At 39.7% G+C, this 25,184-nt stretch overlaps 1 protein-coding gene across 19 annotated transcripts in view; it reads right to left on the bottom strand.

The window, feature by feature from the left end:
* The window catches only part of ZEB1 (zinc finger E-box binding homeobox 1), a 308,304-nt gene that overhangs the window by 11,220 nt on the left and 271,900 nt on the right, over positions 1 to 25,184 (bottom strand). For 10 of the 19 annotated variants that reach the window (XM_080685973.1, XM_080685984.1, XM_080685976.1 and 7 more), the window contains 3 exons: positions 22,937 to 23,098; positions 11,607 to 11,809; positions 5,862 to 5,967 (listed from right to left, as the gene is read on the bottom strand). In XM_080685973.1, the coding sequence (XP_080542099.1) occupies positions 5,862 to 5,967; positions 11,607 to 11,809; positions 22,937 to 23,098 (471 nt within the window). The remainder of the gene's footprint in view (positions 1 to 5,861; positions 5,968 to 11,606; positions 11,810 to 22,936; positions 23,099 to 25,184) is intronic. The other 9 variants (XM_080685974.1, XM_080685975.1, XM_080685980.1 and 6 more) reach the window with 2 other exon arrangements.

Here is a 25,184-nt window from a genome sequence, read left to right as displayed (position 1 = left end):
GTTTGCCCTTCTAATGCCACAAAGAACAAGTCCAACTTTTCTTCTACAAGCCAGACTTTCAAACTGATAAAGAGTTGTCATATGTACATCCTTAAACACTCATGGGACATGGCTTTTAGAACCCTCACCCACTTTTTAACTCACCTCTGGAAATTCTCCAGTTTATCAATATCTTTCCAATAGGATGCCTGTAATGTGATTTAATACTCAAAATGCATCAGATAAATATTTCTAGGAATGGTAAAACACGGGATATGATCTAGCATTTCTCTATTTTAACATTTTTAAATTATTTGATAGCATTTTTAGATGAGCTACATGTTTGTTCTCTTACTCTCTTAATTCTCTTGTTCACTGGGAAAATAAGCATCTACAATATAGCTTATTCTTATCTTTACAAACGGAGGTAGAGAAGCACAATGGGTAAAGACAATGGCTTTGAAGTCAGGATGCATTAGTTAATTGACTATGGACAAGTTAATTAAGCTCTCTGAGACTCCATTTTTTCTAATCAGTAAAAAAGGAGGAGATCGTAGCATCTACCTCATAGGGTTATTGTTAGGACTACATACAAACAAATACAAATAACTAGAATGTGGCTTTACATAGTTAAGTGTTCAATACATGTTAGTTATCATTATTGTTGGGAATACTCTAATATTTTTTGTTAGAAAGTCTGTAGAACAATTATTTGAAAGCCAAAGTCACTATGTTTGTTAGAAAACCCCTACTTTCTAACTTCGTAGCTTTATGGTGTATAGCTAAAGTACATCACTTAATTTATCAATTTAGATTAGTGTTTGCAACTATCAAACCCTGGAGGTGACATCAGTAAGTTGTGCTGCTCAAAGTTAAATGTACTATGAATATTAAGGTTGTTTTTTTATTTAAGAGATGGGTGTTTGGTTACATCTGATGTAAACATTTTCCAAGTTAAAATTAATATAAGGCTATGGAACAAACCCAAGTTATTTTCTGGGGAGGATCATAGCCCACGGGCAGGTGCTATTTTGTCTCACCTCAGAGTAGAGGTGTGGTGGCCTCTTGCTCCATTACAGCTTAATTCCCACATGCAGAGCTCAAATGATGGCTGACACAGGACTCTGCAGGGGGTTCATTTTATGGGTATCAGAAGATAGCAACAATCAATATAATTTTAGGGAGTATAATTGAGGACCATGATCCTTAATACTTTTTAAAAGTTTACTGAAGGATATGCAGTCATCCATTATTAGATACTTTAAACAGTGCTTTTAACACTATGATGGACCACTTGTGTGTTTTTTCTTTCATTTTTTGATTTAAATTTACAAACTACTATAGACCAACATTGTGTAAAATAAAATGAAATTGTCACAGCATTGTCTTGATATATAACAGTTTGTAAATGCTTCCTCTTGTTACCATATTTAAAGAACCGGTAATAAGTAGCTTGCAAATTGCTACCAGTTCTGGGGTAACACTGAGTACCCCTGCTCGACATTTTCCTTTGGAATAAAATAGGTTATCAGAGAGCTGTAGACTTAGACTGTTCAAGTAGCCACCCTGGAGAAATGCTTTTTCCTAATTGCACTTTGGTGAAATATCACTGGATTGTGTTGAAGAATATTATTTTAAAAAGAAAATTCTATCAAATTCTCCACCATATTAAGTATATTTCTGAGGATGATATAAGTTGTATTTTGCTCTTTCTTCTTTATGATGCTTCAAGGAACAAGTTTCTCTATAGACTTAGTTATCAGGAAAAAGTGTGCTTTTCCTAGCAACAGATTTCTTTTACTCACGGACACTGGTCTTGGTTACTGATTGCATGTTTCTTACTGCCTAACCCTCAGAGTATAATTTGTGGCCTACTTCTAAGATGTGCAAGGGGTTTCAGAGTATTCCTTTTTATCACATTTGTTACATGCCTGTTTTACTTCCTTAATCTTATTTTCCTTATATATTTCAAAGTAAAATTTCTTGCTGTATTAAAAATATATAAGCCTCATATTAAATAATTTTAAGAACAAGACAGATATTAATATGTAAAGAAAGAGCAGTGCAAGAGTTCTGTGTTCCATGACATGGCCTAAATCTGCATTAGTTTTTTTCTTTAAGATTTTTAAATTGAATTTTAAAGAGAGAGGAAGGGAGAAGAAAAGAGAGAAATATTGATGTGTAAGTGAAATACCCATTGGCTGCCCCCTACATTTCTCCTACTCAGCTGGGGTTCGAGCTTATAAATCCTAGCATATGCCCTGACCCAGAATCTGGCAACCTTTTGGTGCCTGGGGATGACACTCAACCAAGTGAGCCACACCCACCCAGGGCTGCATTAATATCTTATTTTATTTTATTTATTTATTTTGTTTTATTTTATTTTATTTTAATTAATTTCCAGAGAGGAAAGGAGAGGGATAGAGAGATAGAAACATTAATTATGCAAATCATTTACTGGCTGCCTCTTGCATGTCCCATATGGGGGATGGAGCCTGAAACCCAAGCATGTGCCCTGATCCAGAATCAAACCATGAGCCATACCGGCTGGGCTGCATTAGTTTTTTAAACAGCAGCAGCATATTGTTAGCTTAGATAAAGCTCTTGACCATCCAAACTCCTAAAATTTTTCTGTAGTTACTATATACAGTAGCTCCCTACTTACTGCTTGATTGACACTGACAGTTGAATATACCAATGTAGGATCATGTGATTAAATATCAACTTGCTTCCAGATCTGTACTATAATCTTTGGTATGAGCCATGCTTCCCAGCTTTGTATCATCTATAGATCTGATAAATTCTGTTACTCAACTGCAACAGGACCGTATGACATTCACTTTGTACATGAATTTTACTCTAAGCTTTATTTTCCTTCCTCTTCCCCATTTCCACATTTAAAAAAGCTATCCCAAATTAGCTATAACTCTATCAACAACTTCAAATCATCTCTGGTAGGAAGGGAGGTTTATTAAAAATATCCTATATAATAAAGAGGTAATATTCAAATTGACTGTCACTCCAACACACAAGATGGCTGCCCCCATGTGGTCAAAGATGGCTGCCACAAAATGGCCAGCAGGGGAGGGCAGTTGTGGGTGACCAGGCCTTCAGGGGAGGACAGTTAGGGGGGACCCAGGCCTGCAGGGGAGGGCAGTTGGGGTGGACCAGGCCTGCAGGGGAGGGCATTTGGGGGCGACCAGGCCTGCAGGGGAGGGCAGTTGTGGGCGACCAGGTCAACAGGGGAGGGCAGTTGGGAGGAAACAGGCCTGTAAGGGAGGACAGTTGGGGGTGATCAGGCCTGCAGGGGAGGGCAGTTGGGGGGGACCCAGGCCTGCAGGGGAGGGCATTTGGGGGCGACCAGGCCTGCAGGGGAGGGCAGTTGTGGGTGACCAGGTCAACAGGGGAGGGCAGTTGGGAGGAAACAGGCCTGTAAGGGAGGACAGTTGGGGGTGATCAGGCCTGCAGGGGAGGGTAGTTGGGGGGGACCCAGGCCTGCAGGGAAGGACCAGGCCTGCAGGGGAGGGCAGTTGGGGGTGACCAGGTTGGCAGGGGAGGGCAGTTAGGGGCGACCAGGCTGGCAAAGGAGGGAAGTTAGGGATGACTGGGCCAGCAGGGGAGGGCAGTTGGGGGTGACCAGGCCTGCAGGGGAGGGCAGTTGAGGGGGACCAGGCCAGAAGGGGAGGGCAGTTGGGGGGGACCAGGCCAGCAGGGGAGGGCAGTTGGGGGGGACCAGGCCAGCAGGGGAGGGCAGTTGGGGGGAACAGGCTGGAAGGGGAGGGCAGTTGGGGGGGGCCAGGCTGGCAGGGGAGGTCAGTTAGGGGCAACCAGGCCGGCAGGGGAGGGCAGTTGGGAGCGACCAGGCCTTCAGGAGAGGGCAGTTGGGGGGAACAGGCTGGAAGGGGAGGGCAGTTGGGGAGGACCAGGCTGGCAGGGGAGGTCAGTTAGGGGCAACCAGGCCGGCAGGGGAGGGCAGTTGGGAGCGACCAGGCCTGCAGGAGAGGGCAGTTGGGGGCAACCAGGCCTGCAGGGGAGGGCAGTTGGGGGCAACCAGGCCTGCAGGGGAGAACTGTTTGGGGCAACCAGGCTGGCAGGGGAGGGAAGTTAGAGGTGACCGGGCCAGCAGGGGAAGGCAGTTGGGGGTGACCAGGCCTGCAGGGGAGGACAGTTAGGGGAGACCAGGCCTGCAGGGGAGGGCAGTTGGGGGTGACCAGGCTGGCAAAGGAGGGAAGTTAGGGATGACTGGGCCAGCAGGGGAGGGCAGTTAGGGGTGATCAGGCTGGCAGGGGAGGGCAGTTAGGGGCAATCAGGCTGGCAGGGAAGCAGTTAGGCATCAGTCAGGCTGGCACAGGAGTGGTTAGGGGGTGATCAGGCTGGCAGGCAGAAGTGGTTAGGGGCAATCAGGCAGGCAGGCAGGCGAGTGGTTGGGAGCCAGCAGTCCTGGATTGTGAGAGGGATGTCAGACTGCCTAATTAGGCCCAATCCCAGCTAAACGGGCAGTTGGACATCCCTTGAGCGGTCCCAGATTGGAGAGGGTGCAGGCTGGGCTGAGGGACACACACCTCCCCTGTGCACGAATTTCATGCACCGGGCTTCTAGTATTATTGATATGAAAACAGAAGGTTAGAAATAGGATCCTGTGACAGGCTACAAAAGAAAACCTCTACTTTCCAGAAACATTAATGTGTGAAAATAAATGTTTTTGTAAGAATTTTGGTTTGAGAATTTTTAAGTGATGCCTTTAATATTATTTAGCCCCTAATGAGCAATACAGTAAAACTTCCAGAACATTTGAAGTTCCAAAATAATATACAGGTATCACAAACTACCCCTCATAAAGTCACCCAGCTGTACTCTTTTTGTAGGGTGATGTTTGTAAAATGTAAATGTTAATATAACAATTTCCACAAAATAAGCAATGTGCAAATAATTTCCCACTGATTAGCTAATAAATATTTTCATTAAAATTACTTAAATCTAAAATTGCATATAAAAATTAATTGGGAGACTAACATTTTCCGGTGAAATGTGGGGTGCTAAGTTTTCTCTATAGCTTTTGTTCAAATAGACCCTCTGAAGAAATGCAAATATAGTTATATTTGTTTTTAAAATATTTATTTATCTTTATTATTGAAAGTATTACAGATGTCCCCTTTGTGTTTTTTTTCTCATTGACCCCCTCCCCGCACCCCAGGCCTTCACCACCCTGTTGTCTGTGTCTATGGGTTTTATAAAGTTCCCTGGTTAATCACTCCCCACCCCTCCACCCCCACCTTCCCATCTTTGTTTTTATGTTTCTAAAAGAGACATAATATTTTTATCATATAATAATATTAACTTTGTAAGTAATGATTCAGAAAATGATGTGGAATAGGAAGTTGAAATGATGGGAGACCCATTTTTCTTTTCTGTTTTCATTAATACTGCAGGTTCCCTCTTCCCTCATGCTATCTTCCCTTGCTAACTCCACATCACCCCTCAGCATTTCCTATCTGGAGTTCCATTTCTACTTCTGTTTTGTAAATAATGTCTTCATCTCCTTATTTCCTTGTGCAAATTGTACCTCTATATCCTTTTTCGTTCTTAACTGTGCAAAAGAGGCCAAATAATTAACATTCATCAGAAAGCTGAAGCGTTTTTAGGTTGTACATGTATTCTGATAAGGAATTTTTGAATGTGCCATACTATATTAACTTGATATACCTTAGTCAAAGATTAAAACTCCAATAAAATACCATTTATAAAATGAAAATTTCTCCAGAATCATCTGCATCCTAAAAGAAAGCAAGGAGTTTCTAATCATGTGTGTAGATCACATGTTATAATATTTATTTCCATGTATGCTATAGTATTCAAGGTGTAGGAAGATAACAAATATTTACCACTGTGAATTCTTAAGTGCTCTTTTAGATGGTGTTTGTATTTGAAAGCTTTTCCACATTCAGTGCACTTGAATTTACGATTGCCTCCAGACTGTGTCACATGTCTCTGTAAAAAAGAATGGGCATCTTATTTATAAAGCAAAAATATAAAGAACATTCAATTTGCTAAAATGTTCTGGTGATTACTTTGTTTCTTAAAGGCCTCAAATTATAGCAGTTACAAAAACCTAACACTTGAAATATTAGCAAAAAGGAGGGTGATACGGGGAACAGAATTTTGACATAGAGAAAAATCTATACTTTCTAATTTAAAGTATCAGAATCATACTTTATTAAGCAATAATAGTATTTGGCAAAAATAATATATACACTACTAAGAAGTGTAGAGATTAGCCCCCTAATTTGCAGATAAAAAAAATTGAGGTCAAGAACATTCAGTAACCTGTCTAAACTCAATAGAAGAACAAGATCTCCTGAATGGGAGATAAGGCCGGGCTTTTTTTTTTAGTATTTTATCCTCTTATATGTTTGATATTTCTAAATTGTACTTTAATTTGATGATTTAAAAAAAGTTCTTTTCCAGCCAAATATGATTATAATAGCTTCCTGTCTCATTCATCAAATCTTCACTTTATGTATTACAAATATATCCTACACCCATAATCTTAGAAGAACACTGCTTGAATTGATTTGAGCTCGCAAAATGCCTAACTTTGTGAATATCGGGGCCTGGGATACAAAAGTGTTAAGAACCTATGGGAACAAGTTTCTGAGACACAGCTACTTCCTTCACAGCCACTGCCTGGAGGAGTTGTACAGATTTCTTGTTTCAAAATTGCAATCTCTTCTTAAACCAGCTCTCATATCTTGCTTTGGGTTATAAAGCTCTAAATAAAAAATAACAGTTTCCCTGCCCCCGAAAAAACAAACCAACTCAAAATTGCTTGAATTGAATCAAATCCTGCTCAGAAACCTCCAAAGGATTCCCATCAACCCCTGAATACAGATTCTGAGTCTACAGATTCCAAGTTCTTAGCACCTGAGTTTGAAGGCTTATTCTTTACCAGTTCTCTAAAAATTCCTGCCTCAGTCATTTATTGAGTCTGTTTTCTGCACATACATTGCTCTTCTCTCTCTCCTTGCTTTGATTTATACTATTTCCTATTTCTTGGCTATGTTTCCTTTTAATTATTACTTTTAAAATCTACTTATCTTTCAAAGGCTTAACTCAAGTACTACTTGCTTCATGCTCACCTGACCTAGAATGTCCTTTCTTTTGTCTTTCATGTAGGAAGGAAAGAAAATATGTACTTACTATGTATCAGGCCCTACTTCATTCAAACCCATGGCTTAAAATACGGAACATATGACAACAATTCCCAAATTTATATCTTTAGACCTTTCCTTTAAACTCCAGACTCTTATCGCCAATTGCTTCCTTGATATTCCTTGATATTGGAAAGTGATAGGCATCTGTTAACATGACAAACATTACTCAGTAAACTCTTAACTTCTATCCTGAAAATCAGTTTCCTTCTTTAGTGTTTCCTATCTTTGTGAATAACACTCTCATTTATTTATTGCTTAGGCCCTGAACTTTGAAGTAATCCTTGAACCCTCTCTTTTTCTTATATCCTTACCCATTCCATCAGCAAGCCAAATGAATACATTCTGAATCCAATATTCCTCATTAGGTGACAGTCTGTCACCACCACCAAGTTTAAACCATCAACTACCCCTGGCCTGGACTTTAGCAATAGCATCTCCCTGCTTCCATTGTTGTCTCTCTTGACCTATTCTCTACCCAACTGTCAGTGTCCCCTTAAAAAAAAGTTAATGCCTGGCTGGTATGGCTAAGTGGTTGAGCATTGACCCATGAATCAGGTCACAGTTCGATTCCCCATCAGGACAGCTGCCCGGTTGCAGGCTTGATCCCCAGTAAGGGATGTGCAGGAGGTAGCTGATTAACACTTCTCTGTCATCATTGATGATTCTCTCTCTCCCTCTCCCTTTAAAAACAAACAAACAAATAAGTAAAGTTAAAATTCAATATCCTTCAAAGGCTTCCCTATCACACTTTGGAATAAAATCAAATCTTTATTATGGCTTATTCGAGCAGCTACATCATCTGCCTCCCCATACCTCCTGGGCCTCACCTTCTTTCTCCCCTTTGTTCACACTGGCCTCCTGACTGTTCTTTGGTGGCATCAGACAGGTTTCTGCCTCAAGGCCTTTTCATGCTTCAGTCTGTTCCCTTTGAGTGGAATGCCCTCCCCACAATCATTCTATGATTGGCTTCTTCATTTCATTCAGGTTTTAGTTCAGATGGCACATTCTCAGAAAGGTCTCCCTACCCTCTAAAAATAGCGACTTTCATCACTTTCTAACCTCTTATGCTATTTTTCTTCATACTACCTGTTTTTGATATTTTATATTTGTTTCATATCACATTAGTACAGGGTAGTGCAAAAGTAGGTACACAGTTGTTCATATGGAAAACACAGTAATAAATAATAATCTACTAGTATAATAATAAAGTGTAATATGCTAATGAGACCAGATGTCCTTCTGGACGTCCTTCCTTCCAGACAAAGCCGCAGTCGGCAGGGGCCGTGGCAGAGGTGGCTGTTGCAGTGGCGGGGGCCAAAGTCCTTGCACAAATTTTATGCATCGGGCCTCTAGTACAAGAATAAATTCTGTACTTTGCATACTCACAACTGTAAACCTACTTTTGTACCACCCTGTATATGTTCCCTACTGTCAGGGATTTTGCTCATCTTTTCCACTATTGTGCCTTTAACACCTAGAAGAGGTTTCTATCACCTGACACATGATAGAAACTCAAATATTTGTTGAATTGAATAAATGAATAAGACATGGGAATGCTTACCTTTAAGTTGTAGCATGATTTTCAAAGGCCAGCATGCTAGACATTCTACTCTCTAGTTTGCTGCCTCATAACTAAATTGTTTCCAAGACCTCCCCATTATATTTATGTACTTTATTGGTCCCCAAATGTATCACAATTCCTTTCTGACCTTAGTTTGACCACACACTTTATATATAAACCTATTACCTTTGCACCCATTAGAAAAATCATCAGAAAGGGGGTGTCATGCTCATCAGAGATCTTACGATTTGCTTTTATAATGGCATCTCCTGCTTTCACTATCAGCTCTGTCTGTCCTTTGGAGATCATTTCCTTTGACAAAGGCCCTTGGTATAGAGAGTATATGGGGGCGGCAGCTGTAGGATAAATCTGCTCCCCAAATGTCATTGGATAGGCTCTTTTCCCAAGGCCCATCTATTCTGTGGTTACCTGAGGACTCTCAGATAGAAAGAGCACTTGTCTGTATTGTTCCTAATAAGACTATAATAGGGGCAGGTGGTAAATAGATGGTGTTTGTCTTCAGTAGTTCCTTCTCTGCACCAGTTTTCTCCCTTTGGTACTCTCTCCCATTTCAAGTGCTTCTTCACAGACTTAATAATTAACCTATCTAAGGCAATCTTGGTCCTATAGTACCTGATTTGCCAGTCCCCAACCCCCAATCTTATTTTGTAAGTGTTGTTGCTAAAGTCCTGAGAACATAGGCTGGCCATGTTCAATTATTATTTTTAGATCATTTTTTTTTCTTGGTATTTTGGTTTGTCTATCATGTTAGCAAAGAGTCTAATGTGTTCTCTATGGGATCCCATATGACTTATGTTAGGTACATTCCTAGGGCAAAGTTCATAGAGACTCATGTATATAGATATTTTCTTTCATATAAGAAAATGGACATGTGCCCAACCACAACATACATCCTTGACATAGCCCATGCAGTTGAATAGTTATTTGATTTTTGAAGTTAGATTTAATGATATTCAGTTGACTGTTTATAGTTGATAGTTATTAAGACCTTATAAAAGAAGTATAACTGGGAAGATTCTTTTACTTTAATCCTTAAGTATAGAGCCAATAGTTTACATGTAACTTAATACTTATAAAGTAATCTTGGTTTATACCTCTAGAAATTGAGGTAAAGTGACATAGAAGTAGAATAAACCATATGAAAATTGAGTCTTCAGAATAAAAATGTATTGGAATCTAAACTAGATTCTTAGAGGAAGCAACTTCCCTTATTCACTATAGCTTATACTGAGAATAAAGAGTCAGTGGTTCACAAAAAATAAAACTTAATCATTATTTTCCTTTTAAATTTGGTCAGTAGTAAGTCATGTGGTTTATATAACCAATATTTATTTTCCTGCACTGAACATTTTAATACAATGCATTATGAAATCTAGTTATAAACTTAAGAGAAATATTTGTTACTAGAGGCCCAGTGCACGAAATTCGTGCACTGGGGGTGTGTGTCCCTCAGCCCAGCCTGCACCCTCTGCAATCTGGGACACCTCGAGGGATGTCCGACTGTCTGTTTAGGCCCTATCCCACCGGGATCAGACATCCCTCTTACAATCCAGGACTGCTGGCTCCTAACCACTGGCCTGCCTGCCTGCCTGCCTGATTGCCCCTAATCGCTTCTGCCTGCCAGCCTGATCACCCCCTAACTGCTCCCCTGCCAGCTTGATTAACACCTAACTGCTCCCCTGCCGGCCCGATCACCCCCAACTGCCCTCCCCTGCCGGCCAGGTTGTCTCCAACTGCCCTCCCCTGCCGGCCTGGTTGCCCCTAACTCCCCTCCACTGCCTGCCTGATCTCACCCCCAATTGCCCTCCCCTGCTGGCCTGATCTCACCCCCAACTACCCTCTCCTGCCGGCTTGGTCACCCCCAACTGACCTCCCCTGCCGGCCTGATCTCACCCCCAACTACCCTCCCCTGAAGGTTTGGTCCCCCACAACTGTCCTCCTCTGCTGGCCTGGTTGCTCCCAACTGCCCTCCCCTGCTGGCCTGATCTCGCCCCCAACTTCCCTTCCCTGCCAGCCTGATTGCCCCTAACTGCCTCTGCCTGCCTGATCACCCCTAACTGCCCTCCCCTGCCAGCCTGATCTCGCCCCCAACTGCCCTCCTCTGCCGGCCAATTTGGTTCTGATTGGTCAGTTTCTATGCCAGTCAGTGTCAAAAGCTCTGCCTCCTAGGCAGCCATTGGCTTCTCACACTTCACCCATATTTTGTTCTTATTTGTCTGTTTCTATGCCAGTCAGCATCTCTGAGAGTCAGAGAGTCAGGGCTGATCAGAGAGTCAGGGCTGATCAACAGTCCCGTTGGAGGTCTGGAGAGAAATGGAGATGTGGCTGCTGGCCAGGCCCAGAGACAAAGAGAGAGGCAAGTGCTGATTAACATCTGCTACAGAGGCTATGGATCAGACCCTGCTTCTCTCTTCAGGCCTCTCTCCAGGCCTGATTCGCAGCCCCCTCAGCAGTCAGTGCTGGGTTACCGTGCCTGCAGCCATAGCAGTCCTGACTGCAGGACTGACTTCCCGTTGGTTGAGCCTCCAGTCGTGACAGACCCATGGTTTTTATATATTAGGAAAGTATAAGCAAAATAATTAAATTGAGATGAAACAGATCTTATCTGAAAAAGAAAATACTTAGTTACCTTTGAAATCATGATCACATGTGATTTGTAACTCAGAAATAACCAGATAATTAAAATAAATAATCACTTTCATTTTTATAAGGCTGCATATAAGACATTATCTAGTACATCTTTGTAACTTTTAAGTATATTAGAACCCTTTCCTTTTATGGAGAGATGAATTCTCAAAATTTGGAGAGCTAGTGAGCTTAGTTATTTCACTTACTTGATCTCTTCCTGATTTATGTGATGTCATATGACGTTCAAGTTGGGTTCTGTATGCAAAGGTGTAACTACACAAAGAGCAACTAAAGTTATCTTCGTTCTTTTCATGGCGATATTTAATGTGTTCTTTTAGAGAGGTAAAGCGTTTATAGCCTCTATCACAATACGGGCAGGTGAGTAATTGGGAAAATGCATCTGGTGTTCCTGTAAAAGAAAGATCATAAATTTAAAAATTAAAAAAAATTGGCATATTATATAACTGTCTAACCATTATGCTATATATCTGAAACTCATATAAAATAATATTGGATGCCAACTATAATTGAAAAATAAAGTGTAGAAAAATAAAAAAAAAACATTACCAAAGCTACCAGTGAGTCCTCCTTAAGCGCTATACAAGATATTAGGCTGCCCAGTTTATATTTGATCCTCAGAACAATATAATGATACTCACTCTATTGTATGAGTGCAAACATGAATAAGGCTCAGAAAGATTATATAACTTAAAAGTCACACAGCCAGTAAATGATGAAGTCAGGATTCAAATGTTTGCTGTCTGACTTTAAGGTCCCATATTTTTTTTTACTAAACTCTAATTCTTTTCTTCTTTTATATGGTCAGACAAAAACAAGAAACAAAAATAAAATTAGCATGTAGGTTACATTTATAAATGTATACATATTAATGGACTTGTATACCATAACAGAATCTTTTAATAGGTAACAATGTCATTATTTATGTAATGTTCATTCTTTCAAATTTCAAAATGATAGTTACTGTCATCAGAGAGTAAGTAGTACATAGCTAGACTATCTTTCTATGAGTCACTGTAGTTAGGAGCCCATATAACCATGTTTAGACCAAAAAAATGCATGTATTTTAGAGCTGGGGCGGGGGGGGGGGGGGTGTTAGTAGGAGCCAGATCTAGGCTTGGCCCATAATACCTCTTGTGCATGATTATTCATCTTCTTTCCCCTACTGAAATACAATGAAAAATTATCTGTATAATTTTATATGAATGAATATAGGATAGCTTTCAGAAAAAAGTTATTATGCATAAATTGGGTTTTACTAAATGAACTATATGTAAATTTGGAACCATGTAACCTGAAAATCCTAAAATGTAATATTACTTTGTCAATTAATATTATTTTTATTTTATCTTTATTGTTGAGAGTATTACAGATATCCTTACCCCCCCCCCCCCTTTGTTCCCCCTTCATCCAGTTCCCACCCCACCCCAGGTCTTTCCTACTCTATTGTATGTGTCCATAGGTAATGCATATATGCATATGAGATCTTTTCTTCCTGCCCCCCCTATCCTCCTTCCCACTGAGAATTATCAGTCTGTTGCATTTCTATGTCTCTGATTCTATTTCATTCACCAGTTTATTCTGTTCATTAGTTTTCTTATTAGTTTATTTTGATTTTTAGATTAAATTGTTGATAGATATGTATTTGTTGCCATTTTATTGTTCATATTTTTTATCTTTATCCTTTTCTTCTTCTTCTTCCTCTCCCTTTTCATTTTCCTCCTCTTCTTAAAAAAATAACCTTCAACATTTCATGTAGTACTGGTTTGATGGTAATGAACTCCTTTAGCTTTTTCTTGTCCGTGAAGCTCTTAATCTGATCTTCAATTCCAAATGATAGCTTTGCTAGGGAGAGTAATCTTGGTTGCCACTTGCTTCTGTCCTGCATAGTTTCTGTTGAGAAATCAGCTGATAGTGATATGGATGCTCCCTTGTAGGTAACTAACTGCTTTTCTCTTGCTGCTTTTAAGATTCTCTCTTTGTCTTTAGCCCTGGACATTTTAATTATGATGTATCTTGGTGTGGTCCCTTTAAGTTCCTCTTGTTTGGGACTCTCTGTGCTTCATGGACTTGTAAGTCTATTTCTTTCACCAGGTAGGGGAAATTTTCTGTCATTATTTCTTCAAATAGGTTTTCATATCTTGCTCTCTCTCTCTTATCCTTCTGGTACCTCCATAATGCAAATGCTGGTTATGCTTAAAGTTGTCTCTGAGGCTCCTTACACTATCTTCCCATATTTGAATTCTTTTTTCATTTTGCTCTTGTGATTGGGTATTTTTTGCTGGTTTTTTTTTCTATATGTTTGGTATTCTCACTAAGATCCTTGAGAGTCTTACTAAGTTGCTTGAAGGTCTCATGAAGATTCTTGAGTAACCTTGTAACTGTGCTTTTGAACTCTGTATCCAGTAGTTTGTTTTATTCCATTTCTTTCATTTATGACATGTTTCTTTGTTTCCACATTTTGGCTGCTTCCCTGTGTTCGTTTCCATGTATTGGGTAGAGCTGCTATGTCTCCTGGAGTTGGTAAAGTGGCCTTGTGTAGTAAGGTGTCCTATAGGGCCCAGTAGCTTAGCCTCTCCAGTCACCTGAGCTGAGTACTCTAGGTGTGCCCCTTTGTGGGCTGTGAACACAGTCCTGTTGTAGTTAAGACTTGATTGCTGTTGGTGTCACTGGGAGGAACTGACCTCCAGGCCGGTCGGCTGTGAGGACCACCTGTGACTACAGTGGGAGAGCTGCTATGCAGGAGACACCCTATGGAGCAGGACTTGCTTCAGTGGGGCTTTGGTACTTATTGAGTCTGTTGCTTATGGATGTGTAAAGTTGTAATCTGGTATGGTCTGATGCTGTCCACCAGGTGCACTGGCTCTTGAGTATCCTTGGAGGTGCAAAGTCAACCACTGCCAGGGGCTACCTGGCAGGAGCTACAGAGAGAGCTGCAGATTCCTCCTATTTGTATTGGGCTTAGAGGTGCCCAAGCGAGGCTCAGCTGTGAAGCCAGGCAGGCTGGTGCTAGTGCTGGGTCTTGGACCTTTTGTTGATAGATTTGGAGCTTTCTGACCCAGCTGCAGCTTGTTTGAGAGATTTTAGCAAGTCTGAAGTCTGAGCAAGGACAAGCCATTCATATGCAAAAGCCACTTCACACAGGTTGGATGGGGCTGCACATTGGATGGGGCAGAATCTCAGGGAATCACCAGGGCAGAGAAAACAGAAATGGCTGCCAGTCAGCCCTGGACCCAGGAGGTTCCAGCACAGGAACAATTATCCCTGTGAGCACCTCCATCTGGGAGAAAGCCATCCCGAGTTCCTGCCCTGATGCCAGACAATCCAGTTTCTCTTTATATGTGTACAGGTCCCCCAGAGCCTCTCCCTGGCACTGGAACTCAGAGGAAGCAGGACCTTATAAGTTCAGTTCATGCTCTTGCCCTTTAAGAGGAATGCCTGTCTCCAGCAGCCTCTATGTCACTGAAACCCAATCTCCGCTGGTTTTTACATGCCATAGTTACAGGGACTTCTTTTTCAAGCTCTGGGAGCATAGGCTGAAAGTCTTGTGTGGAGCTTGGACCCCTTGCTCACTGGGGTGGGGGGCGTCTGCAGAAACAATCCCCCCCCCCCAATTAAAAAAGTGGCACATGTGTGTGCTGGTCCAGCCTGTTTCCATGCCTCCACCCCTCCTACCAGTCTCAGTGTGCTTTCTTCTTTACTTCTCTAGTTTTAGGACTTCCATTTAGCCAGCTTTCAGGCGGTTCTGGATGGTGGTTGTTCTGTATTTCAATTGTAATTTTTATGTGGTTGTTGGAGGTTGTGGCATTTACCTACACTACTATCTTGGTTCTCCCAGTTTTTCTTTCTTTTCTTTTTTTGAGGTAAGTCTGTAGTACTATGAACTTCCTGCTCAGGACTGCTTTCATTGTGTTCCATAGATTTTGGATTGTTGTGTGTTTATTTTCATATGTTTCCAGGATGTTTTTATTTCATCTTTGATCTCGTTGGTAACCCATTAATTGTTTAATAGCATGCTATTTAGCCTCCATGTATTTGATTGTTTTTTAGCATTTTTATTGTAGCTGATTTCTAATTTCATGCCATTGTGGTCTAAGAAGATGCTTGATATGATTTCAATCTTCTTGAATTTGTAGAGACTTAGCTTGTGTCCTAACATGTAGTCTACCATTGAAAATGTCCCATGTGCACTTGAGAAGCATGTATATTCCGTAGCTTTGGGGTGGAATTTTTGAAGATGTCAATTAGTTCCATCTGTTCTAGAGTGTCATTTAGGATTGCTGTTTTCTTACTGATTTTTGTAGGGTCTTTATCTGGTTTGGGAATTAGGATAATGCTGGTCCTTCAAAAGATCTTGGAAGTCTTTCCTCATTCTGATGTTTTTTGGAATAGTTTGAGGAGAATAGGTGTTATTTCTTCTTTGAATATTCAGTAAAACTCACCTGTGAAGCCATCTGGTCTAGGACTTTTGTTTGCTGGGAGTTTTTTTTTAATTACTGCTTCAATTTCATTAGTTGTTATTGGACTATTCAGGTTTTCTGATTCTTGCCGCCATCTTGGTTCCTCAATGATTATTATTTAACTGTTTTTCATATTTGATTTATTTCTTCAAAGAAATAAGTTCCCTAAGTGACATCTTATTGTAATGTCATCTCTACCTTCATTTTGATTTTCTCCTAGAAAAATAGACCACCAAATAAAATTTCATAACAATATAAAAAATGTTTCATAAATATATATTACCTTTACTGAAATTCAAGTTTATATAAATTAAATATCTTGCTCAAAGACCAGCCTACATATAATAGACTGAGCACCTAACTCTACAAAGCTAGGTAAATATGCTAAGATATGTATCAAAATATGAATATTTTATTTAATATATTAAAAATCAAATAACTAAAACCCCCAAAGTTTAGGATGGTATCTTTCATTAGTAAGGAAACTGGTATCAGAGAGTTTTCTGTTGGTGATGACTCTAACATGACCCACTTCTTTGGGGACTAGATTAGCCACATGATGAAATTCTTTGGAATCATATTATGTTTTGTCTAGTATGAATTTCCTATTTGTACTGGCAATGAGAAGTCAACATTTAACACATTCTCCTTGCCAGACTGCTAGTCCATCCTATTTATAATGGCAAAAGTCAGAGTCCGCTATTGTTAGTGTTCATTATTGGCACCACAATCACAATGATTTCCATCACTCAAACTCAAGCTGCTTATACTCATAGTGTTAGAGAGCTGTGTGCTCTCGTTTTTTATGTCTTTTTTTTTTTTGCCTTCATGATTAACCCCACTAATTAATAAACAAAATACTAATATTTTGTAAAATGACAGGCTGCTTATATAGGGTGTCCCCCCAAAAAAATATATACAGGCACTTTGAATAATTATAAAGGCAGCTGTTTATTAAAATACATGTCATTTTCAAAATTGAGCTATCAGCTGTTAAAGTGTGTATACTTGGTACACCCTGTATTTTAACAGCAAGTAATTACCTTCATAAATCAGTATATATTGAATTTTTTCACATATATAAAATTTGAATTTAATCTTTATGTCACTAGCATGTGTAAAACAATAAGAAAGTAAATCTAAATGTTTGACAATAAGCAAGTTATAGAATGCAGGTTTAAAAGTTAAGTGAAAGTTTTGTTTCTAATTTTGAAAATATTGTATTGTTTTTGAAAAAATACTTTTTTAGGAATAAAGGCTTGTCATATAAGGAAAATATATTTTAGAATTCCTATAATAAACTTAAGGTAGCAAATGAATATTACTAAAAAGACAACCTATTTGGTCATTTTAAAAACTTTCTGTAATTTATGTATGCATCTGTGACCATTGATATACTTATTTAAAAAATTAAAATTTTTTTATATCTTCCTCTTTCTTTGGTAGTTAGCATAAAATTTCAGACTGATAGTGTTACTTGATATAAAACCTTTGAAAAATCTTGATTTACTCCCACTAACTCAAATTTGTGAAAATCAACCTACTGGAATAAAGTTTGCCTGTTCACAACTTAGGAAGTGAACATGGAGGGCATGTTTAACTGTTAAACATGGAGGGCCTGTTTAACCTGCTAAAACTAAAAATTTAAGAGTTTCTGAAGATAATAACTTTTTATACTTAAACAGATGCTACTGGTGTGATAGACTATCTACTGTGAAATACTCTATTAGCAGTATCCTATATAATAAAAGCCTAGGTGGCATCACACCCTCGTGCAATGTCGCCACAATATGGCCACCACAAGATAGCCATCACAAGATGGCCGGTAGGGGAGGGCAGTTGGGGGCCATCAGGCTGTCAGGGGAGGGCAGTTGGGAGCTATCAGGCTGCCAGAGGAAGGCAGTTGGGGATGAACGGGCCAGCAGGGGAGGGCAGTTGGGAGCAATCGGGCCAGCAGGGGAGGGCAGTTGGGGGTTATCAGGCTGGCAGGGGAACAGCTAGGCCTCAATCAGTCTGGCAGGGGAGCAATTAGGGGGAAATCAGGCTGGCAGGCAGGTGAGTGGTTAGGAGGCAATAGTCCTGGATTGTGAGAAGGATGTCCAACTGCCACAGGGATCGAGCCTAAACCGGCAGTTAAAACATCCCCCAAGGGGTCTCAGATTTGAGAGGGTGCAGGCCGGGTTGAGGGACACCCTTTCCCCATGCATGAATTTCATGCACCAGGCCTCTAGTATATATTATACTGTACTAGAGGCCCGGTGCATGGATTTGTGCACCGGTGGGGTCCCTAGGCCTGGCCTGCACCCACTCTCAATCCAGGACCCCTTGGGGGATGTTTAACTGTTGGTTTTGGCCCATTCCCCACAGGACAGGCCAAGGGACCCCACTGGTGCACGAATCTGTGCACCAGGCCTCTAGTATGCATATAAGATCTTTGGTTAATCTCTTCCCCCCTCCTCCCTTCCCTCTGAGATTCATTAGTCTGTTCCATGTTTCCATGCCTGTGCATTGAGCGTCTGCCTACTGGTGGTCAGTGTGCATCATAGCTACTGGTCGAATGGTCAATGATATATATATATATATATACCTTAAAGTAAGGAATATCTGAATTAAAAACATGTTGTACTAAACCAGAATGGTTAGGGCCTCAATTCTAATGGGATTTTACTGTGTTGATTTGTAACACTGAACTTTACAAGGTTTAACCTTATTTGATCTATGCAATGGAACATTTCTTTACTTTTAATTGTTTTCTTTCACCAAAGCTTTGTGAATACCATTTTGTTACATACATATTTTATACATAGATTTAAAATTTTTCTATTTCCTTTTTATGTTTATTTTAATGTTCTGCTTCTATAGGTGAAATGTTAATACATTTTATTTAAGAGAAAAAAACAACTAAGAAATCAAAGTGGAAACAGTAGGGCCTTATCTATATATATAAAAGCCTAAGCGACTGTCCAACCAGTAGCAATGATGTGCTATGACCACCAGGGGGCAGATGCTCAATGCAGGAGCTGCCAAGCTGCAGTGACTTGGCAGCTGTGGTTCTTGGGTGACACACCCGGAACCAGAGAGAAAGGAGCCCGATTCCAGGGTGCGTTACCCGAGAACCACCCTCCCACAATCTGGGACCCCTCAGGAGATGTCAAAGAGCAGGTTTCGACCCGATCCCTGCAGGCCAGGCCAAGGGACCCCACCAGTGCATGAATCTGTGCACCGGGCCTCTAGTCCTATATAATAAAAGGGTAATATGCAAATTGACCCTAACAGTGGAACAACCAGGGATGACCGGTCACTATCACATGCGCTGACCACCAGGGGGCAAATGTTCAATGCAGGAGCTGTCCCCTGGTGGTCAGTGTGCTCCCAAAGGGGGAGCTCCTCTCAGCCTGCCTCCTCAGCAGCACTAATGCTGTCCGACTGTAGGTGGACATCCCCTGAGGGTTCCCAGGCTGCCAGAGGGATTTCTGACTGACAGCTTAGGGCCCATGCCCTGGGGGGCTGAGGGACCCTCTGAAAGCACGAATTTTCATGCACTGGGCCTCTAGTCTATATATATATAAAAGGCTAATATGCTAAGTGTCCAACCGCTGGTCTCTATGATGTGCACTGACCACCAGGGGGCAGACACTCAATGCAGAAACTGCCCAGCTGCAGTGACTTGGCAGCTGTGGTTTTCGGGTGGTGCACCCTGAAACCAGAGAGAGGGAGTCTGATTCCTTGTGGGGCTTCACAATCCCACCTTTGGCCGTGGGTTATGTTGTTGCTGGAGCACTGTCAGCCCCAAATCTGGTTTACCGCACACTTGCATTTGTGTTCCACACCCTGTATGACAGCAACTTTGCAGAGCATCCTCTTGCACTCCTGGACCCCTTGGGGATGTTGGAGAGCCAGTTTTGGCCCGAACCCCACAGGCTAGGCTGAGGGATCTCACCTGCCGGAGGGACCCCGCTCACTCTACAGACGCTGGGGAGGGACTGCGGGAGGTTGGATCCAGGGCATGTCCGGCCCTTCTTGCCTAGTCCTGCCTTACCGGCCACCTTCCAATTAATTTTCTTTCAATGTGCAGAATCCGTGTACCCGGTCACTAGTAGGATTATAATGCCAATAACTACACACTCTCCAAATATACAAATATTGATAATCAGCACACAATCATTAAGCTGAAATGCAGTGTTCCCAGGGGCAATAATCTATAGTGTTCATAAATGTGAACTTTTGGCACACTGGAAGAAACAGTTCTAAAGTACCCTACTTCTAGTTACTTTGTCACTGATTTAGTTACAAAAAATCTATCTATTCTAGAGTTAAACTTCTGTTTGTTCTCTTTTTTTTTCCATAGTTTATTCCTGATTTAAGGAAAGTACAGTTGACTCTGCAATAGAATATATTTTGTTTTCTATACCATCTTTCTCAATTTCCTTCAAAAATTTAAAAGGTGATTGACACAATACCATTTACATTAGCACCAAGAAATTTGAAATACTTAGGTATAAAGCTAACAAGTATGTATAAAATTTATATGAGGAAAGCAACAACACTCTGATGAACAAAATCAAAGAACTAAATAAATGGAGAGATATCCCAGCTTTATCAGTAAGGAGACTCAATACAGTCAAGGTGTCAGTTCTTTCAACTTCATCTATAGATTCAATGCAATCCCAATATATATCCTAGAGGGTTGTTTTATGGATATTTATAAACATTCTAAAGTTTTTATGGGGAGCCAACAGATCCAGAATAGAAAACACAATACTGAAGAAGAACAAAGTCAGAGGACTAACACTACCCAACTTTAATACTTACTATAAAGTTATAATAATCAAGACGTGTGGTATAGACAAATGGATCAATGAAATAGAACAGAGAGCCCAGAAATAGATCCCCATAAATATAGTCAACTGATCTTTGACAAAGGAGCAAAGGCAATACAATAGAGCAAAAACAATTTTGTCAACAAATGTAATAGAACTGAACATCCTCATGCAAAAAATAAAATGAATTAAGACACAGACCTTTACACCATTCACAAGAATGAACTCAAAATAGATCACAACCTAATTGTAAAATGCAAAACTATAAGACTCCTAGAAGACAAGAGGAGAAAACCTATATGACCTTGGTTATGGTTGATGCCTTTTTAGATACAACATCAGAGGCACAATTTATACAAAAAGTAACTGACAAGCTACATTTCATTAAAATTAAATGCTTCTGCTCTGAGAAAGATAATATCAAGAGAATTAGAAGAGAAGCCACAGTCTGAGAAAAACTTTTGCAAAAAACACATCTACTACTAAAGGATTATTATCCAAAATATACAAAGAACTCTGAAAACTCAATAAAAAATCAGATAACTAAAAAATAGGCCAAAGACCGTAACAGACAGCTTACCAAAGAAGATATAGATGGCAGATAAGTATGAAAAGATGCTCCAAATCATATGTCATCATGGAAACATAAATTAAAACCACAAGAAACCATTATACACCTATAGAACACCCAAAATCCAGAACACTGACAGCACCAATAGTGGTGAGGACGTGAAGCAACAGTAACTCTCATTCAGTGCTGGTAGGAATGAAAACTGGTACAGCTTGTACTTTGGAAGGCAATTTGGCAGTTTCTTGTAAAACTCTTACCATACAAATCCAGCAATTGTGCTTCTTGTTATTTATCAAAAGAAACTGAAAACTTATGTCCCTACAAAAATCTGTACATAGATGTTCATAGCAGTTTATTCATAGTTGCCAAAATTTGGAAGGTGTCCTTCAGAAGGTGAATGGATTAATAATCTGTGGTATATCCAGACAATGGAATATTATTCAACACAAAAGAAATGAACTATCAAGCCCTAAAACAACATGGAAGAATCTTAAATTCAGATTTCTAAGTGAAAAAAGTCAATTTGAAAAATCTACATACTATATGATTCCAATGGAAACATAAAGATCAGTGGTTGTCAAGGGTAGGGGAGATGGGGAAAAATGAATGAGTAGGCAGAGCACAGAAGAATTTTTAGGTCAGTGAGACTACTCTGTATGATATTATAACGATAAACACATGTCATTATACATTTGTCCAAACCCATAGAATGTACAACACCAAGAGTAAACCCTAAGGTAAACTATGAACTTGGAATGATTATGTTTTGTCAATGTAGGTTCATCCTTGGCAAAAAAAAAAAAAAGTACCATTCTGGTGAGTTGTATACCATTCTGGTGAGTTATGTTGATAATGGGAAAGGCTTATGAATGTGTGGAGGAAAGGGTTATATGGGACATCTCTGTATCTCTGTCTCAATTTGGTTGTAAACACACAACTGCTCTAAAAAAAAAGCCTTAAATAAGTTGGTTATTTGACTTTAAGCTACATATATCCGTTAAAGTGAGATCTGGAAAAATCAAATCAGATTAGGATCTTACAACTTAACATATCCTTAAACATTCTAAGTAACGTTTCTAGTATTTGGTACAGATTTTACATAAAATTTCTTAGCAAGTTATTTTCATCTGTTTCCAGTTCATGGAGGAAGGGTAGAATGAATGACAGCTTATTTCTTTTCAGGAGATTACGAACACTTTCTTACTACATTTTATTATTCTTTATACAGTGGCTGTTCATATCAGAATGGACTAAAGTAGATAGAGAAAAACCATTTGTCTCCAAATTAGTATGTGTTGAAGCAGACAACCATGTTTTGCTTGCTAGAAGAATAGTGGAAAAGAATCAGTGGGTAGTAAGGGTCATCCTAGTTTCCATTTCCCTACTTGCTGCCATGTTAGTGAATGGAAATCAATGTTCAGGCACTGTTTTAAGCATTTCATATGCAGTGTCATTACCACTATATATATTAGATGCCACTATTATTACACTATACTGTTATCATGGACAATGTTCCATTAATTAAAGAGATTAATCTCTCCAGCCACCTGCAATCAATTTTGGCTTTGAAAAATATTTCCTATGGTAGGATAGTAGGTTCCTACAGTAGAGTAATAGAAAAAATCCTTTAAAGATGAAAACAAAAACAACTGTGAAGCTCCATTTACCATTTTCATCATGACCACTGGCTTCTGGTGTGCCCTGCCTCTGGTCTTCTTCGGGTGCCTCAGGGTAAATGACAGCAGTATCTTGTTGTTGCAGGAACTCTTCAACATTAGGATCATGGTTTTGTTCATTTTCTGCATCTGAATCGCATTCATCATCTTTTACTAAAATAAATGCATACTTTATAAATAGCAATTTCACCACCAAGTTGTTACCAAGTTTTTCTAAATGAGGAATTGTTTATCTTGAGAGAATATGAGATTGTTCATAAATTTGTAGAAAATATTTACTGAGTATTAAAAACAATATTTACTCATTTGTTATAATTGATAAAGAAATAATTTTAAGCCTAGCTAGTGTGGCTCAGTGGTTGAGTGTTGACCACGAACCAAAAAGCTCCCCTACCCCCTTTCGATTCTGGTCAGGGCACATGGCCAGGTTACAGCTCAAGACCAAGTGGGTAGTGTGCAGGAGGCAGCCAATTAATGTCTCTCTCACATCGATGTTTCTATCTATCCCTCTCCCTCTAAAATTAATAAAAACATATTAAAAAAAAGTCATCTTTAAAGTAAATTTAAAGTGTTATAAAAGTCTTGACATTTTCACAATATTCCCTTTAAGCTTCAGAGTTGTACTTCTATTCCATTTTACTGATAAACAAGATATGGAGAAAGTTAATACAGTTGGCTGAATTTCTAGCTTTTTAGTCAATGTTAAAGCAAGGAAAAAAGGACAAGAGAAAACCTTAGTTCTCAAACCTTAGCAACCTACTGTGTCATTTTACTCAGAGTTGTGTTTTAAATCTGAATCAGTCTCAATGTAAACCACTCTAAAGTATAGTTCAGTTATGTGACTTCTTAGGAAATAGTTTTAATAGTTATCCATATGTAAAAAGAATTCTAATAAGAATCAAAATGCCAAGTTGATAAAATAGCTTCTCATCTCCTCTAGCATTCATATACAAACAGGGCTATTCTTGCACTACTTCTGCCTACATAGATATTTAAGTGTGGCATTAAGACAGCGGCATATTTTTTCTTGAGTTAAAAGAGGTTCAAGAGATAACAGAATGGTACTGTCTGGGTGACTCAGTTGGTTGGAGCATTGTCCTGTACACCAAAAGGTTGCAGGTTCGATTCCTGGTTATGAGTTCTATCCCTAGTCAGGCATGTATAGGAAGGCAACCAATGGATGTTTCTCTCTTCACTCCCTTCCCCTCTCCTTAAATAATTAAGCATAGTCTCAGATGATGATTAAAAGAAAGAAGAGATAATGTTTTCATCTTGAGAAGGTGGCCCAAAGTGCTGCTGAGTTTCTAAAGCAGCACTGCTACACTAGCGTTTGCCTCCATTCCCCCGAATGGCTCCAGATGAGAGAGTGAGTCTATCTGCTTCATGCTGGTAGTGACTATAATGGGTAAGGTTGGCTCCCAAATGCCTCCTGGCTGACGTCTTTATGAACTTCTGACTGAATTGTCAATTCTAAATTTGTTAAACAGCACTTCCTAGCAGACTAAAATTGGGCCAAATTAAAATGGTAATGTATGGGCACTTTTTTTGTTCAACAGTCATTAAAACTTGCTAAATCTCCTATATAATATTAGTAACTGAACTCCTTGGGGTGGCTGCTGTTTAAAACCTTAGAGTCAATGATATAGTAATAATGGTGACTCATCATATCCTGCCCCCCGTCCTTTTTAATACAACCAATAGTTATTAATTATTAAGCATCTGCTATATACTGCCAGGAGTCACCAAACTGGGGTTACTGGATTCAGGGGCAAGGAGATTCTTTAAGAGATAAGTGGTACTGTTAGTTTTGAGGGAATCTATTTCCAGATCCTCAACTTCCATAAAAGCTCTCTTAGAATCCTGATGGTTCATTTTCTATCTTCCCCTTTTCAAAGAATAAAAGGCATATCCCTCCATCAATCTAGTACATAATATGATGCACTGACTCGCGGCATAAAAACCTACAGGTTATTAAAGGAAAAATTCAAAATATTGATTGGGAAAACCTTTTTTATTGCTTAATCAAGGCAACATAAAACCATGATAAGCTTTCCAGTTTTCCTGTTTACATGACTATCTATCTGGATAAAGCACAGCAACTGAAATGGGGATATTGTAGTTCCAGTTAGGAAGCTCTGAAATCATCTATGTAATAATACAGCCAGAGGGAGAGTAATTTTCCTTTAATGATCTCACCTGTTCCATTCCATATTATTAAAAAATTCATTGCTTTTCAGGA

The sequence above is a fragment of the Plecotus auritus genome, assembly GCF_963455305.1.
Source record: "Plecotus auritus genome assembly, chromosome: 1".
Taxonomy (NCBI): domain Eukaryota; kingdom Metazoa; phylum Chordata; class Mammalia; order Chiroptera; family Vespertilionidae; genus Plecotus; species Plecotus auritus.
This window is presented reverse-complemented; position numbering and strand designations above follow the sequence as displayed.